General features: G+C 44.7%; 9 protein-coding genes across 9 annotated transcripts; 5 read left to right on the top strand and 4 right to left on the bottom strand.

The window, feature by feature from the left end:
• Positions 1-472: 472 nt before the first annotated feature.
• PG994_009674 (uncharacterized protein) lies at positions 473-905 on the top strand (the record flags this gene model as incomplete). Its single annotated transcript, XM_066861083.1, has 2 exons — positions 473-554; positions 718-905. The coding sequence occupies 2 exons, from the start codon at positions 473-475 to the stop codon at positions 903-905; spliced, it is 270 nt and encodes an 89-aa protein (XP_066713253.1).
• Positions 906-1,565: 660 nt separating this feature from the next.
• PG994_009673 (uncharacterized protein) lies at positions 1,566-2,135 on the bottom strand (the record flags this gene model as incomplete). Its single annotated transcript, XM_066861082.1, has 1 exon — positions 1,566-2,135. The coding sequence occupies one exon, from the start codon at positions 2,133-2,135 to the stop codon at positions 1,566-1,568; it is 570 nt and encodes a 189-aa protein (XP_066713252.1).
• Positions 2,136-2,390: 255 nt separating this feature from the next.
• PG994_009672 (uncharacterized protein) lies at positions 2,391-2,855 on the bottom strand (the record flags this gene model as incomplete). Its single annotated transcript, XM_066861081.1, has 1 exon — positions 2,391-2,855. One exon carries the CDS (start codon positions 2,853-2,855, stop codon positions 2,391-2,393), a length of 465 nt encoding a protein of 154 aa, XP_066713251.1.
• A 1,929-nt stretch (positions 2,856-4,784) lies between these two features.
• PG994_009671 (uncharacterized protein) lies at positions 4,785-5,000 on the top strand (the record flags this gene model as incomplete). The annotated part of the gene is made up of 1 exon (XM_066861080.1): positions 4,785-5,000. The coding sequence occupies one exon, from the start codon at positions 4,785-4,787 to the stop codon at positions 4,998-5,000; it is 216 nt and encodes a 71-aa protein (XP_066713250.1).
• A 24-nt stretch (positions 5,001-5,024) lies between these two features.
• PG994_009670 (uncharacterized protein) lies at positions 5,025-5,599 on the bottom strand (the record flags this gene model as incomplete). Its single annotated transcript, XM_066861079.1, has 2 exons — positions 5,025-5,404; positions 5,566-5,599. The coding sequence occupies 2 exons, from the start codon at positions 5,597-5,599 to the stop codon at positions 5,025-5,027; spliced, it is 414 nt and encodes a 137-aa protein (XP_066713249.1).
• Positions 5,600-11,080: 5,481 nt separating this feature from the next.
• On the bottom strand, positions 11,081-11,512 carry PG994_009669 (uncharacterized protein; the record flags this gene model as incomplete). The annotated part of the gene is made up of 1 exon (XM_066861078.1): positions 11,081-11,512. One exon carries the CDS (start codon positions 11,510-11,512, stop codon positions 11,081-11,083), a length of 432 nt encoding a protein of 143 aa, XP_066713248.1.
• Positions 11,513-12,784: 1,272 nt separating this feature from the next.
• Positions 12,785-13,772, top strand: PG994_009668 (uncharacterized protein; the record flags this gene model as incomplete). The annotated part of the gene is made up of 2 exons (XM_066861077.1): positions 12,785-12,838; positions 12,915-13,772. The coding sequence occupies 2 exons, from the start codon at positions 12,785-12,787 to the stop codon at positions 13,770-13,772; spliced, it is 912 nt and encodes a 303-aa protein (XP_066713247.1).
• Positions 13,773-14,404: 632 nt separating this feature from the next.
• On the top strand, positions 14,405-14,809 carry PG994_009667 (uncharacterized protein; the record flags this gene model as incomplete). Its single annotated transcript, XM_066861076.1, has 1 exon — positions 14,405-14,809. One exon carries the CDS (start codon positions 14,405-14,407, stop codon positions 14,807-14,809), a length of 405 nt encoding a protein of 134 aa, XP_066713246.1.
• A 94-nt stretch (positions 14,810-14,903) lies between these two features.
• On the top strand, positions 14,904-16,115 carry PG994_009666 (uncharacterized protein; the record flags this gene model as incomplete). The annotated part of the gene is made up of 3 exons (XM_066861075.1): positions 14,904-15,134; positions 15,196-15,326; positions 15,383-16,115. The coding sequence occupies 3 exons, from the start codon at positions 14,904-14,906 to the stop codon at positions 16,113-16,115; spliced, it is 1,095 nt and encodes a 364-aa protein (XP_066713245.1).
• Positions 16,116-16,201: the final 86 nt, after the last annotated feature.

Here is a 16,201-nt window from a genome sequence, read left to right as displayed (position 1 = left end):
TTTATTAGGTTTTTTTTAAAACCTAGATAGCGTTTATTATATATAAGCTATTACGCCGTTAAATTAAAACCGGTAAAATCTTAATATAATAACGATTATATAATATATTTAAGCGGCCGGCCGATACGTATCTATTTTCACGGCGCGGCATTTTATAAAAGCAAGAAGGCTTATAAATAAAGAGGAATTAAAAGAGGTATTATATTACGAGAATAATTCGTAAATATTAACGCCGAGGCTCTTTTTTTACGCGTAAAGGATACCGGTCGTTGTAACGCAAAACTTATATATAAACTTAAAACTAATAAACGGTACGCCGTTTATAATAATAAATATGGTCCCGGACCCAGTATACGCTAACATCGCCGTCGCTAGCGACATTACCTTCCACCTAGGCCCTCCGCTGGCAGTCCTCCTATAATCGGACGCGATCGCAGAGCTGGCCATACCCGGCCTGCCCCCGGGCACGGTCATGCTCCGCAGTCAGACGGTGGCCATACTCGAAGCCATACAGGGTAATAAAGGGCCCGGCCTAGCGGCAAGCCAGACTTCCGGTAGGTAACGCACCGGACGGGGCCGCTATGCACGCCGGCGTTCGCCATGACAGACCAGAAGAGCCAAGGGAAGCAGTTCGCCGAGGTGCTCCTAAACCTCAAAGGTGCACCCCGCGGGACCGCCATGGCGCCGCGGCCTAGCTTCACGAACCTCTACGTGCAGCTGTCGAGGGCGACGCGGTAGGATGGCCTGTACCTCTTCCAGAGCCGGAGCGGTCGGACTTCATCGAGCCGAAGAACGTGCTAGACAGCGACATGAAGGACGCCGTAGCGCAGCTAGAGAGGCAGGGGGACGAGACGAGGGAGCGCTTCCGGCGGGAGCACGGGCAGGAGAGCTGGTTCGCTGCGTAGGACGCGACAGAGCCAGAAACCGCGGCGGCAGGGCGCAGGAGGGAAAACGACCATCAGACTGCACCATAAACGCCCACTTCCGTCGGGACCCCTTGCGCGTTACGTTTGAATAGGTGGGTAGTAGTAGCCGGCAGCCGGCAGCGCTGCCTTCGACGCCACTTTCCTGGAGGCACTTCGGCAGCTGGCAGCTACTAGCGGCAGGCGCTCCCGTGGTGCGACCGGCAGCCGGCGGCCGCCCGCGGCAGCCGAGAGGGGGGACAGGGCGAGGCGGGGTAGCTATTTTCCCCTTCGGGCCACGAAGCTATATTTCCTCTTCGGGCGACTACGCTAAGCCCGGAGCGGAATCCCCCCGCGCGCCCAAAATATCCTTTCGTTCCTCAAGGCATTATACATTAGTGATGAAAGAGGGAACCTCCGATATAATACAATATTTGCAGATATCTAAAGACATCTTATTATAGTCGTAGTTACTAGCGTTGCTAGGACTAAAGGCGGGAGACGTAATGATGTTGTTATTCTTTATCTGCAGCAGTTCTGGCTTGCTAGGTAACCGATTATGGGGAAACAGGCCTCCACCAACGATCGGTGGCCTGTAAACACAATAAGCGTTTTGAACCTCCGTCCATGAGATATGTGTATGATCTTTCCTAGGGGACCTTATTAATTACTATTATATTCCTTTTCTCTATCTTCCGTAAAGGTCTTCTTAACTCGCACCCGATTTTCTGATCCGCAGGCGAGGGAGCGACGCAAAGATGTCGGCTGTACGGCAATGGAATCACTGCTGCGGTAAGACGGGTCCTCCTGTTCTTCGCCGCTCTCTTCTGCGCTATCCTTCTCCTGAAAATTGTCGTCGTTACTCATCTCGTCCATCGTACAGTCACGCTTGGCTTTTAACCGAGTTGGTACCTCGAGTGGTTGGTTGTAGCGGAGGTGGTACTCGATTGCCTCATCGACTGCTGTGACGATTTGAGCGTACCGTAGCTCGATAGGGTCTTTAGGAAGGTCCTCATGTAGGTCCGATAAAAATAATTTGATCGTATCGTCCGGGTTTTGTTGGCGGATATCCTTGTAGGAAAAATCATGTACCACTTTCCACGTGTCTTCTGTTTCAGCGATGCGGATAATTTCAAGACTGATAGCATCTTCGAGGGACGGGACAGGGTTTCGCCTATCGTATTTCAGGTTAGTATGAATAGCACTTCGGGGCTGACCCCATCGCTCCCTCATAGCAGCAATAGTATTCGGAATAGTTACCGGACTAGACCATCCAACTTCTAACTAGAAAGCTGAGATGACCTTGCCGGGCTTATCGAATATAATTTCGCCATCGGGAAGTTTGTACGATGTGGTTTTGGTGCCGTCTTGTTCGACGTTGACTTTACTTATGCCACGTCCTAATCGGAGCTGGGCTTTGGCTAGAGAAGTGGGGATCTTTGCTTGTTCTTTTGCTTGTTGGAAAGCATTCTTCGTAGCTTCGAGTACTCAGTCTATAACCTTCGCAGCTGTTTCATCGTGAGCGGCTTCCGGCGGCGACATGATAATAGTGAGCCGATAAAGCGAAGGGATGTAGTCGTAAGTGTGAGCTTTGGTGTCGAGCAGATGTTGGCAGAAGTTATTGGCTTCTAGGGCTTTAAATTCGGCCGGGTAGAGGGTAAAGACCTTGGATTCCTCTTGGCTGGATGGCGTATTGAAGTGGGAGAGGAAATCGGCAACGAGGTGGGCGTTCGGTGGGAGATCCTGACACGCAAGGTGCAATTCGGGAGAGGTAGAAAAATTTTCAGCATCGTGAAGCCCACCAGGCTTGGACTGGCCTTTGAGCTGCTGGTGTTGCAGCTCAACCTGCGGCTCGTAGTAGGGGTGGTGCGGCTGGTGCGATTCGTGAAGTGCTTCATTGTGACCCGCGTTTGGCAGTTGGCCTTGCGGCTGGAGAGATCCTGTCGGCGCCATGCTGTGCTTGACCTTGTTGGTGGTGCACCGAACGGGCGACGACGAGCTTTGTGAGTCTCGGCGAGGATGAAGATGGAATCACAGGGTTGGCGATTTGGCCATTAAGAATAATTATTTTAGCTACGGCACAAGCATGGTTGGCGACTTAGGTAATTTAGCGCCTGCCTAACTCTGTTTGCTATTATTTATATTACTTAGGGAACCCACCCTACTATGAGACCCTACTAATCTAGTAATATAATTTAATTAGTAGCTTAATTATACTTAAACACTTAAACTTTTATATAAATAATCTCTATAATTAATAAAGTAATTAAATTATATTTTATAATATTTTATAAAGAATTAAATAGTGTTTAATTAATATTATAAGTGTTATATATTTTATTAAACTAAGTTTTACGTTTTTCGCATTAAGTAGAGTTACGTAGTTTAGGCTAAAATAAGCCCCTAGATAAATAACTCTTTACGATAATAATAAAGTGCCCCCCCCCCCCCTCTTCCCCCCCCTTTTCCTAGGCTTTTAAAGTGGCTTAATATACTTTAAAATAACGCTTAAATAGTATAATTAAGAGTAGCTTTTAAACGTTGTCTTTAAAATTATAAATAATAATATAAGCTAGTATATAATAGCTTAAAAACACGAGGTACTTTAAGAACGTATATTAGATATACTTAACGGTACTTAATCGACTAATAAGGGCTGATTAGCTTAGAGAAGCTTATTTAATACCTAAGAGTAGCGAATCGTCGACTAGATCTTAAACTAGGAGAAAAGCCGGCTATGTAGTAAGCCACAGCCAGCTCGTTACATGCATCGAGTCTCTCCTGCGCCAGATAGGGGATGACAAGTCCCTAGGTAATAACTGGACCAACCGCTTCCTCTCCCGCCACTAGGAGCTTAAAAATAAGATAGGGAGGCGGCAGGAGGCCTGAAGATTCAACGGCTTTACCCGCTAAATCGGTAGAGTGGTACTTCGGGGTTAAAAAGGGGCACTATAGCTGAATTAAGCTAGAACATATTATAAATATTAATAAGTGAGGTATTATAACTAGTTTTAATAAGCTTAGCTCTTTAAATAACCCCTTTAATAGCCCTTTTATTAATTAAGTATATATAAGACTTTATTCACTAGTGATTAATACTTAAATATTAAAAACAAGGCTTTTTTAAAGAGCTTATAATTACGTAGTTAAACTATGTTTATAATAACTATTACTATTAATAAGCGTGCTTTAAACCTTAGAATTATATTTAAGAGTTTAAATCTCTAAGTTTAATAGTTTTTAAATAAAATAAAATAGACTATACTTAAATAAAAGTTTATAATATTTAATAACAGCTAAATAAATAATTATATAAGAGTAAAGTGATTAATAAGTTTATAAACCTTAAACTAAGCTAGATAACCCCTTAGAGGCTAGGTTAATTATTATAAATAATCACTAGAGTCACGCATAAGTAATACCCTAAAATCTTACCTCCCGGACTAAGCTAGCTAATTACGAGATAAGTGGATGGGCTGGCGATTCTTAAACAACGTATACTGTTATTATCTTCCCGCCCGTACTAGCCATGGGCTACAGCCCCTTTATAATGAGGCTATCAACGCTAGTAAGTTCTTCTACCGCTAAGAGCTCTCAAAGCGTAACTCTTTGACCGATTCTGCCCCTCTTAACAAGATCAACTTCATCAAGTGCCACACGAAAGCATGAGAATCGGGTATGATCAAGCGTGTGATCGAATCGGGGTGGAGAGCGACCGGCAACTGGCCTATCAGCAAAAACAAGGCTTTGGCGCATCCAGAGATTCAGAATCCCGATGCCCCTGAGGTGTCTCTAGGCGCCCCTGAACAGGCCGAATATGACCTTCCAAGATCGAGCCGGTAGATCAAGGATTTAGCTCGCAACGCCCCCTCCACACTTAGGATGGCGATAGGCCATATAGCCTTGGTTTTGGAGGAAAAGGAGATGCAGATTGCTGCCAAAGACGCCGAGGTCGAGTCCCTAAAGGCCCAGTTGGAGCGTGAGAAGCGAGGTAGGAAAGTGAAGACCGTTCCAAACCCCAGTCGGCGGTTTGTGGACGTTTCGGAGACTCTCGCAGCTGGCAATCCCATAGAGCCAATAGTCAGGGAGGGTAGGTGAACCTCGTAGAAGAGGAGGTCGAGACTAGAAGGTACCCTCTCCAATAATGGGCTTCTCGACCCCGTCGGGCTTCCGGTACCAGCCTAGGCCGGGGATCTTGCCCTGCAGAGCACTGGCTGCGATAATCTCAGTACGCACCAGATAGGCCTTGGCCTCAGTCGAGCCCATGCGTGCCTTGAAGTTACGGTTGCTAGCAGAAATGCCCACCTCACCAGGCTCGAGGAGCCCAGTACCCAATCCGATACAAGGCCCGCACCCGGCAGGGAGCGACTGCGCTCTGGTTTCAAGAAGCACTTGCCAGTCACCAGCCTCTTCCGCAGCCTGCTGTTCGGGCAGAGAGGCCGCGGCAATATAAAAGTTAACGCCAGGAACAACCTTGGGCGTAGCGCTCTTCTCGTCGGTGGCTTATAGATCTATTAAGCCTAGACCTGAACGCTTTATTACGTTAAAAATGCAGGGTATAAAAAGAGTAAAAAGGATGTTAACTAAACTTACCTATAATAACTGCCGTAAAAAAAAGGGTAGAGGTAAGCGAGCCGCCTCCATATTCATAGGCCAACCTTACTTACCCCATCAGTGTACTGGTGGTCGACCTTCATGTGGAAGATGCCAAGAGGCAGATCTCCAAAGCGAGTGCGTTTACGAGGAGAACCAGGTGGTTCAGCTTATGTCTCGGATCAGCGTGCTTGAGGTTATTAGGGAATCTGCTTTAGATGCTAAACAGAGGGAACTCGGCATACAGCCCAAGCAGCAATCGATGAGCTCCATAACTGAGGTATCTCTGAAAGTCGGCTGACACTGCCCATCGGCCAAGTCTAGGAGCTGAGCAGAGGCCTGCTTCAACTTCTCAGCGTCCGGCAGATCCGTCGCCTGTCCTATCTGACCTTAGAGCGATGTTATCGGAAGTTATAGAGGACAATGCGCAACAGTCATAGTGTCATTTGACGGAGTGTCTCAGGAAATGCGGATAGAAAGCTCCTTCGCATGGGGAAAAGATATTCGCAGGTCTATGAAACAGAAATCCATTGCAGCAGACAACGAGATAAGAACTGAAAAACGGAGTTTTCCTGCATGTCGAGCGATGCCGCCATCCTTTCACGTTTTGACGGCCATTGCAGACCACACCTCCCCTTAACATCATCTCGTGACTTTCCCATCTCGGTCTTACCGATAACTGGTACACTTTGCTTTCTTGAGCGCCTTTTGACACTTCCATGTCACAGTCGACCAAGTTTTACCTCACTCTCAAATGCTGCGGCTAGAAACGTGCTGTCGGGTGAGAACGCTACTTCCTCAGCGCCCATGAGCGTCTGCTGACACGCCCACGGCCTAGTCTTGACTGACTAAGTTTTCACCTCGGCCGCAGATGCTGAGGCTAGGTATCTGCCATCACGCGAGAACGTTACCGACGTAATGTGTTCAGTATGCCCTTTGAGCGACTTTTGTTCTTCGCCGCTCATTGCTGACCATATTCTAACCGTTTTATTAGAAGACAGCGATACCACAAACTGTTTATCGCTCGAGAACGCTACCAAGCTGAACTTCCGGCTATCGCACCTCAGCGTCAGGTCAAAATCATTCCAGTTTTCGTCGACTTTGGAGTAGAGTGATATCCATTGAGGAATTGCTTGTCCAAATGTCGTCCGAACTTTGCTCCGTTTTGGGGCGAACAAAAGACCGGATGAGCACAGCTGAAGAGGGGCCCTTTGGATTATGGAAAGAATAGTGAGAATAAAGCGATTCGTATTATTGAGAAAAGCATTGAGGTCCTCATTACTATACGACTATATCACGTTAGTAACCTATCGCAAGGATTCAAATAATGACGTTAACGTACAGGAAGACTTTTTAGTACATCCAATATTTCCAGGCTTTCTGAAGCTCTATTTATTAAACTTAGAGCTTCCAACCAATGTAGAAAGTGAGAAGTTAAAAATCCGTGCACCTCGTCGCCGTCGATCTTGGCGCCTGAATGCCTTAAGTGGTAAACCCAGTAGCGGCAGGCATACTGTATCTCTGGCCGCAGGTACTCGTGATTCGCTGAGGATCGATCTCGGAAAGTGTTGTCCCTGATGCTCGGATTTGACAGATATCCGTCAGCAGCGAGTCATTCATGACTCGTAGACATTCTGTGGCCAGCTGACGGTGGATCTCTTTCTCATCAATCCAGAACTCGTTGTTTTCTCGTCTTTCTGGGGCCAGAAGAAAGTCGCGAAATGAAAGGTGGAATATCCGTATCGGCTTGGTGGGCGCCTCGGGAATATTCAGAACCGAATGGAGAAAATCCAAAGTGACGCCAACCGTCTTCGAGGGCGTATCTAATTAGCCGGAGATCCATGATTTAGGAACCCTACACACACATCCTTCGGCTCTCGAGGAGGTCGCTTTCCCGTAACACCCCATTGAGGCCAGGAATGACCATTCCTTCATGGTCTATATTTCGTATCAGGATACTCCAATGTTGTCGCCGGTCGATGGCTTGAGCCTGTCAGTGAAATGCTGGTGGTCCGCGATGGAAAACTCGGTGCTCGTAAATAGAAAACTAAGGGTTGAGGGTGGACTTCATCTGCGGAACATGTTCTTCCAGGGTGGGGTTTGGGCATTTGCGAGAACCCGAAAATAGCCTGTAGGCTCATCGTCGGGCGCCAACGATTGTAGTAAAGCCGGCCTCAGGAGGGAGGAGTTGTCGCGCATCGACGCGGGCCGCAACAACAGCATGGGCCTTGTACAGACAAACGCATAGACGTCTGGAAGGCAGACTGGCGGGACCGGCCTTATTGTAATGGGACGGCCAATCTCAGATATTCCCCAGCTCACACAGCGCCTCATAGGTGAGCGGGATTTCGTTGAGATTCTCATGGAACCGAGGTGGCAGCCGGCTTGGATGCTTCAGCTTTTTTCAAGGGCGTCGGTCGGTAGGGATTATGGAGGCGGGGTTTTCGGTACTTGGTTGATTCGCGCGGACACTAGCTTATGGGGGAGTGTTAGGCCCCAGCACCCCCCAACGGCACATTGCCGCGGGGCTTGTAAACCCCACCTAAGTGCCCCTAGCTCGTCCGTTGTGGTACTCCTTAGAACTGTTTTTAAATAGAAATAGGGAGGCGAAGTAAGAACTTATTTATAATAAGGAAACTAATAACGTGGTTTACTATTAAGTCGGCTATATTATTAAGTCGGCCACTCTTTTTATATTTTACTACTTTTAAATAAATAAATTAAAATTACTTTTTATTAAATTCGTTACTTAATTTTATATCTTTTTTATATACTCGCGTATTATAACTTATCTCGCCGTAAATATTATAACGCTTTTAACTAGTCGCCCTTCGTTTCGACGAACCCCTCGTTCCGCATTTATTAGTCGCTAAACGCTTCCCTTTTACTTTCTCGTTTTATAGCTTTTAAAATTATTATATACTAAGGGCTTCGTTAAGTTAAACGCTTAATTTTTAAGTTTTTTAATATTTAAAAAGTATTAAATTAGCCTTTTATAAAGTATATATTTAATTTTTTATAAAGGTTATTTTATGTAATATATATATATATATATTTATTTAGTTTATAATATTTAAAATTAATATTAAAGAGCTTTTTTAATAAGTAAAGTTTTTATTTTTAATAAAAATAAAATGTTTAATTATTTATTAAAGGTTAAACGACGTTTAAAAACGTATAACGTACCTTATAAACGAGCTAAGTATATAAATAAGTTACGCATTTTTTATTATTAAGTTTTATAAGTTATAAATTAATTTAATTATAATGGTTATAATTAATTAAATATATTAATAGTTATTATTTTTAAAGGTTTTTATATTATTTTAATAAGTACGCGTATTATGGCCGGGCTCTCCGTAGATTTTATAACGCTATAAGCGTGTTTTAAACGTTTTTATATAACTATTCCTCCGACGCGATTCGTTTTATAACTATTTATTAATATCCCTTTAAAACTATAAATCTTTTTTAGCTTATATGCGAAGTGATCCTTTATTTTATAGCCGTTTTTTATACGGCGGCGCCGGCTCAGTATTTTATTTATTTTTCGAAGTGTCGCGTTTTTACCTTTTAAAAGAGTAACTTAGTGTATAACCTACGCTATAACCTTTACGATATAGTTAAAACTAATTAAAATAAATATCGGAAATCTATTTTAATATCGTACGATACGGTTTCGAACGTATTCGATTTAGGACTAGGTTATAATCGAGTTGTTTAAGGTTTTTAATTTTTAAGGAATAAGTAGGCCGGAAAACGTTCCCGGAGGTATTAAAGTGCGTAGTTTTATATTTAATTATAAAATAATATATTTTAAATTATACGGGACGAGTCCTGTTTTTCGAAAGATTTTTTATATATTTAAAACGGTAAAAATCGCTTAGAATGCTTTTAAAAACGTTAATAAGAAGTCTTTTTTAAAGATATAAGTAATATACGCCCGTATAAAACCTTTAATTTCTTTTCCGTACGCCTTTTTTAATATACGAAAACAGCCGATATTAAAAGGTTAAAACTTATACGATAAATAAAAAGGTATATAAGGTATAATAATCGAGTTTTTTTCGTAATAAAGTTCGAAAGTTATTAAGTAATAGCTTTCGTAGCCGTTTAAGATTAAATAGTAATAATAACCCTTCGTATAAGACTTAATATATTAATTAAAGTATTAAATTTAATCCTCGCCTTTTTTATTAGTAATTTAATTATCTTTAATAATTATAATTACTTAATCTTTTAATAATAATCTATTTTTATATTAAAAAAAGAGGTACGTTTTTATAATAAAAATAATATATAAAAGAATAGCGTAACCGTTTAATTTAACGCCTTAAATAATTATAACTTATTCTCGGTTTTTTTATTATATTACTTTAGGGTTTTTACGTTGATCGGAGGTGTTTATAATTATTTCGGTCGAGATTTAGCTTATAAAAAACCCGGTTTTATCGAAATTATATATATCCTTTTTTTATATTTTATACTTATTAATTATATTTCGTATAAAAATAAATTACGCGCGATACGCGTTAAGATCTTTATAAAAAACTTTTTAATAATCGATTCTTCGGTTAAAACGCGTCCGGAGGTCGAATTATTATTATACGAAGTTAGAGGCCTAATTAACGCCGACGCGTCTCGTGTCGCGTAAGCTAAGTAATCGATTCGCTATATTTTTTATATTATTTAACCGGGGAAAAAACGATCACGTATTTAAATTAATAATATATCGAATAATTAATTCCTTTTTAAAATTAAAAAGCTTTCGAGAGTTTATAGAAATTTCGGATCGTGGTCGAATTCCGCGTTATCGGCTACGTAACGTCGACTTTAAGACATGATATATCGCTATAGCTTTTTATATATATAATTTCGGGTGATTTTAAAGCGTTTAAAGCGTTAAATTAAACCTTTTTTCTTTATTTTTTAGTTTTATATTTATAAAAGGAGAAAAGTTAATATAAAATTAATTATAAAAAAGTTAATTAAAAGTACGCAGCTCACTTATATACGTAGCTCACTTATAGGGTACGTTATATAAAAAAGAAATAAAATTAAGCAGCTAATTAAATAAAGAGTAATTTTAATTAATTTAAAGCGTTTAAGTTAAATTAATTTATATAAAAGTAATAAAATATTAAAAAAGTGGCTAACTTAATAATATAGTCGACTTAGTAATAAATTACATTAAGTATTTAATTAACGTAATAAATTTTAAAAAATAAAGGTTTTAAGTTTTAATTTTCGTATTTATTTACCGAGTTTATTTTATATTATATGTATAAGATTTTAATATTTAAATATATATTAAACTTTTTTTTTAATATACGCTCACTATATAAAATATATAAGGTTTTTTAAACTTTAATATAATTTCGTTTTATATTAAACTATATTATAATATATTATTATATTAAATTAATTACTTACACTTTATAATAAAACTATTCTCTTTTTTTAATTATTTTTACTTTTTATTTTAATATAAAAAGCCGGTAACAGGCTTAATAAATACCTAGCACCGTAGCTAATCTTATTAATATAATACAAATACTCATAATTAAAGATACTACAACTCATGGTTATTCTGTCGCGGCCGACTCCCAGTTCAGTCTTTCCATTATGAATCTAGTAGCCTTAAGCCGCTCCCTAAGGTGCCCTGCCACGTTGGAGAGCCATTGCAGGTTGATGCTCACCTGTTCGGTGGATGTGTTGGCAGCGTCGGGCCCGCCCACAAAACCCACCTCCTGGTAGCCCCGGACGAGATCATCGAAGCAGGCGGCGCGGGCCTCGACCTGGCGCGCCATACTCAGCGTGGCGAGGCGCTTGTGCTCGAGATCGTCCTCGGGGGCCGGCTGGTAGACGCCGAGGGTGAAGCGGGGTGAATGTTTATGGATGTGATACTTGTTCTTCTTGTTATTGTTTATAGTATCGGAGTGCGGCCCGCCGCCGAGTAACGTGGCGGGGCGCTTGGCCACGGTGCAGGGCCGCGTTGTCTGGCTCTGCTGCAGCATGGCCAGGTTGATCAGGCACCGGAACCCTCCTGCTCTTCTTTTGGCGTTACAGTAAGCGCAATCGCGGTACTTGACCAGCTGCCCCGACGCTTCTTTGCATCAACAACAAGTTCTGGTCCAGGCTGGCCTTCCCCGGCTCCCGCGTGGCCTGGTCGTGTCGATCGCGCAGTCTTTGATTCACAAGGTAGCAGTTGCAGCCAGCGACGTGCAAGGGGCTCTTGTTGTTATCGTGGCGATCTGTTGTCGTCGTCGTCGTCGTTGTTGTCAGGTCGAGGACGTCCTCGTTGCTCGCTCCCGACCTCAGATCCTGGGCCGAGCTGCTAAATGGGGAAATAGGGCGGGAACGTGTTCAGAAAGTCCGCACTGGCCCATCGGAGCCCTTCGACCAGGAACCCTGAATCATCAAAGGCGAAAACATCGAGGCCAATCTAATAGTGGGCTCATCAGCCTCAGATCTAACATCGAGCTTGATGCTCGCTCAAGAGAGGGAGGCACTCCGAAATGAAACTCAACTTATAGTTGGGGGGATTGCGAAAGAGGGACCATCAAATGTAGAAAGTTCTGGGCTTGAGCCAGACTGCAGCGGATCCTCCAAATCTACTCACAAGTTTCTGTGGCCGTCCTGTACCGAAGACACAGACTCTCAGCCGGCGGCAAATTAACCAAACAATATAATGTGCACAAGCTCCATTTTTGGACGAAGGGCACTATCTACTCTAAATCTCCTCAACTTTCGTACTTGTTCTAGAAGCGTACCAGCTCATGCTGCCTGGCGTTTCACAGTCTAATGGCAGTAAACATCATCTGCTTGGTCGCGATGATGATATCGTGATCATGAAGGGGGAGAACACGTGGGGAATTTCCTGAGCACATTGGTCGGAGAGGATACGGGGCGTTTCTTGCAAACAGAGAGAGTAGTATCTTCTGGATTGGAATATGAGATGGTGTGGACAATAAGACCTAGTGAGACCCCTGTAACTCACTTTGTGATCACCAGCCTTCTTAAACTCTATGTAGTTGACAGAAGCTTAAGCATATCTTCTTCACTCTCTGCCTTTAACAACTTTTGGTCCTCCGTCATTTATGACCACCTGCAAATATCAAATCTTTTCCAACCCACACGCCCAGACTGGTCTGAGACAATTCTGTTTGTTCTGTCTTTATCAAGCGGATACAAACTCGCCTGTGGCATTTTTGAACGCAGACTGCACATCTGAGGTAACTCAGCTACATCCATATCAACAAGGTAATCGTGGGTAGCCAAATATCATCATGTCAACGTTTACCCCGTTCCCTCGTCTTGCTCCCAAGATACGCGCTATGGTAGTAAGTACCACTTCGCAAACGAAATAACCCGCCTCATCTCATAAGAATTCTACCTGCAGCCTGCCCGCTAACGTAGAAAGTTATACTGTGGAAGGAGTTCCTTGATCATGAATCTCACAACCGAATCGCCCTTGTACACCGCAGCAGTTTACGCATCATCCCCTCAAAATGTCTCATTATTCCACTCATTGCAACGAACCGCGAGTCACGAGAGCTGGCCCTAGAGCGATACAACCTCCGATTTGATATCTTCCGTCCAATCCTAGAAGTGACGCCAATGGAATTTGAGCAATGGGCAACGAGGCCGAATGGCATAGGCCGCTATAAAGAGTTCCGGTCCGCGGAGCTCTATTATCACTACGTACATGAGGTAGTTATCACAGCCGCAAAGGATATGTTACATACCGAACAGGAGGGCAACCAAATCCCCAAGGACTGCATTCACTTAAGTTCACTTAGTGACAAGTTCTTGCTTTCACCTACGGAGACATTTGGCGGTGCCTGCGTAACCCCCTTCGCATACGACAAATTGGTCGAGCTCCTAGGCCCGAACTTCTCAGGCCAAGACTGGGCACCACAACGCCATCTGACTGCGAAGTTACCGCCTTCGGCTTGCGCCCTGATCACGAACATCGTCCACGCCCCTTTCAAGTCCGATCTTGACCTCAAGGACTGTTCGGGCATGCTGTATTACTCTAGTAGCACAGTCCAAATCTTATGGCTGTCGAACCCTTTCTGCCGGATGCGCAGCCCTTCTACCGGCGCAAGATACTTCACCCTCGAGAATACTTTCCGCGGGGGTTTCACGGCAGACACCTTGGTCAATAAGATGCTCCAAGAGGGAGCGAAGTCACTAAGCACCATCGAGTTGCAGAGCAAGGATGATAAGAGGGACCCGAACCATTGGAGACTCTGGAGACCTTCTGATACCTAAATTGGGACTGTGGTACAGACGGTGGAATGGCCATGCAGACGCTGGTTGAATTAAGAAGGTGGTGGAATCCTCTTCACAATAGATTATGCGTCCCATAAGGAACCCAAAATTGACACAAGCCAAATCATCATTGCGGTCGTAACCTTGGCCAATCATCCCGTTGATCGGAGTGATTTGGAATTTAGGTAAGAGAAATAACATTCGCAGATACTTCAATCCACCACGTTGAGATATGAGTTAGGCTCGTCGCCCTGCATAAAGATCCTTGCTTGTCAGATTCCGCCCCCCCCCCCGCTCCACCCCCCTCTCCCCGAGCCAACAGTCGATGAGCCACAAACATCTGCTGCCTGTACGGAGTAGCCCTGCATTTCATGTCCCCCTTATGGCGGGGCAAATGCGGCCAAACCGATTAATTAGGTACTTACTAATGCGCGGCAGGATCAACCCGACCGTCAGCTCAGGCATCCTCACCCTCCATCGGTTCTTGTCTATTGTTTTAGTTTTAGAAATCTCACCCAAGTGCATGCTAGATGTTCCTTGCAAAGGCTTGCTTATGATGCCCCGCATCGCCCGCTCCATTTCGACGACTCTCTTCGTCGAGGTATCTGGTATTGAGACCTAGTCCCTCCCAGATGGCAGACTCATCAGATTCCTCACCCAAGCGGCACTGCTGGGAATGTCGCAGGCGGTGCCTGGTCTGCGACTTCACCCAGCCGGCGTGCAAGCGATGCATCTCGTCCGGCGTCGATTGTCCTGGATACAGCACCGTCAAGCCGGTGAGGATCCAATGGCTCCCGCCCGGCAGAATCAAGTCGCGGCGGCCCAAAGCCAGCGCTGCCGAACCTGCCGAAGCTGGTAGCGTCAAGGGCGATGCACGTTCGACTACTGCATCGCCCGCGCCCGCCGCTATGTCGTTGGCTTTACCACCAGAACCACCTCGTCTTGCGCAGAACTTCAACCTGCGTGTCTTGACGGAATGTGTTGAATACTGTGAGTGCTTATTATCTGATCCAGATTTCAGGACTACCTCATCCTAACCCTCTGAAAGTCAATGGCTGCATACTACAGGATCTCCTACCAATCAAGCAACTGGGCCCAAATCCTTATCTGTATCGGGTTACAGAGAAGCACATGCGGGAGGCGGCAGCGAAGCCGGACCATATTCGTTACGGTCTATTCTGCACCGTCCTGAGTCATCGAATAAACAGGTCACGCGGGGGTATCCAAATGCCAGACTTGGAAGAACGTTTCTTCCACTACAGGGGCATAGCTATTCGCTCTCTGAGCGAGCAACTCGCGGAAGAAAATAATCAACGGAGCGATGCCATACTTGCCGGAGTCATGACAGTTCTTCTCCTTGAAGTAAGTGAGTGACTGCCCCTCTGTCGGGGATGAGATGTGCTAAAAAGCCAACCGTTTCAAGATCCACCATGGTGTCTCACAGAACTGGAGGATGCATTTGGAAGGTATGCATCAGCTAGTGGCCCTCCGTGGTGGGTTCGAGACACTGGCCGCATCGGAACATCTGCAGCAGTTTGTTCATTGTCTCTGGAAGTACGTAGTTACCAGCCTACGCGAGTACGATATTGGCAGATACTGACTTGATACAGCCTCGCCGTCATGGGCAACACTACATGTCCTGCAACAAGCATGGAGAGTACTGGTACACACCTTGAGACGCTCGACTTCATTATGGCAAAGTACTCTGGTGAAATATTGCCGTTTGGCTTTTGCGCACCTCCTTTGATTGCAGAAACGGTCCGAATCAACTACCTTCGATGGACCACTGCCACCTCTGAGACTCTATCAAGTCTGGACCTTTGGCGAGACGCACACGAGATACTTAGCCGTATATACGACTTCTCGCCTGAGCAGTGGGCAGCATCCAAGCCCCTATCGCAGCCAAAATGGACCCTCGTGGGCAACATCTTCTTCGCGTCGGTGGCCCTGTACTGCATCTCCTCGCTGCAGAGCATATCCGAACCGCCCATCGAGATCGCGACGCCGGCCCAACGCGCCACCCACGTCCAGTTCCTACACCTATGCCTCGCCGATGCCGCGGAGATTCCGAGCCTCAAGAGCTGCATCCTCTGGCCGCTGGTCGTGCTCGGCGCGGAAGCTGCCGGTTGCGAGAACAGCACGGAGATGCGCACCTTTGTCGCCGAACAGCTGGAAATTCTGAGTAGGCATTCCGGGACCTTCGTACCCTTGACCGCCAAGAGGGTGTTGGAGGCGTTCTGGCGGTCCGGGGAGACTGGCTGGGATGCGTGTTTCGACAGGCCGTACGCGTTGACACTACTGATCGCCGTGGATGTGCATAAAATGATGTCTCCTGGAATTTAGCAAGGCTGTTGTAGGTGATCCCAGGCTTATTAGGCTAATGAAACTTCATGGTGCAGCTTATTTGTGATAGATTAGGACATGGTAGA

The sequence above is a fragment of the Apiospora phragmitis genome, assembly GCF_038363925.1.
Source record: "Apiospora phragmitis strain CBS 135458 chromosome Unknown utg000009l:1.0-1189150.0:1.0-1190623.0, whole genome shotgun sequence".
Taxonomy (NCBI): domain Eukaryota; kingdom Fungi; phylum Ascomycota; class Sordariomycetes; order Amphisphaeriales; family Apiosporaceae; genus Apiospora; species Apiospora phragmitis.
Note: the sequence above shows the minus strand (reverse complement) of the source record. Positions and strands in the feature narration are given on the sequence as shown.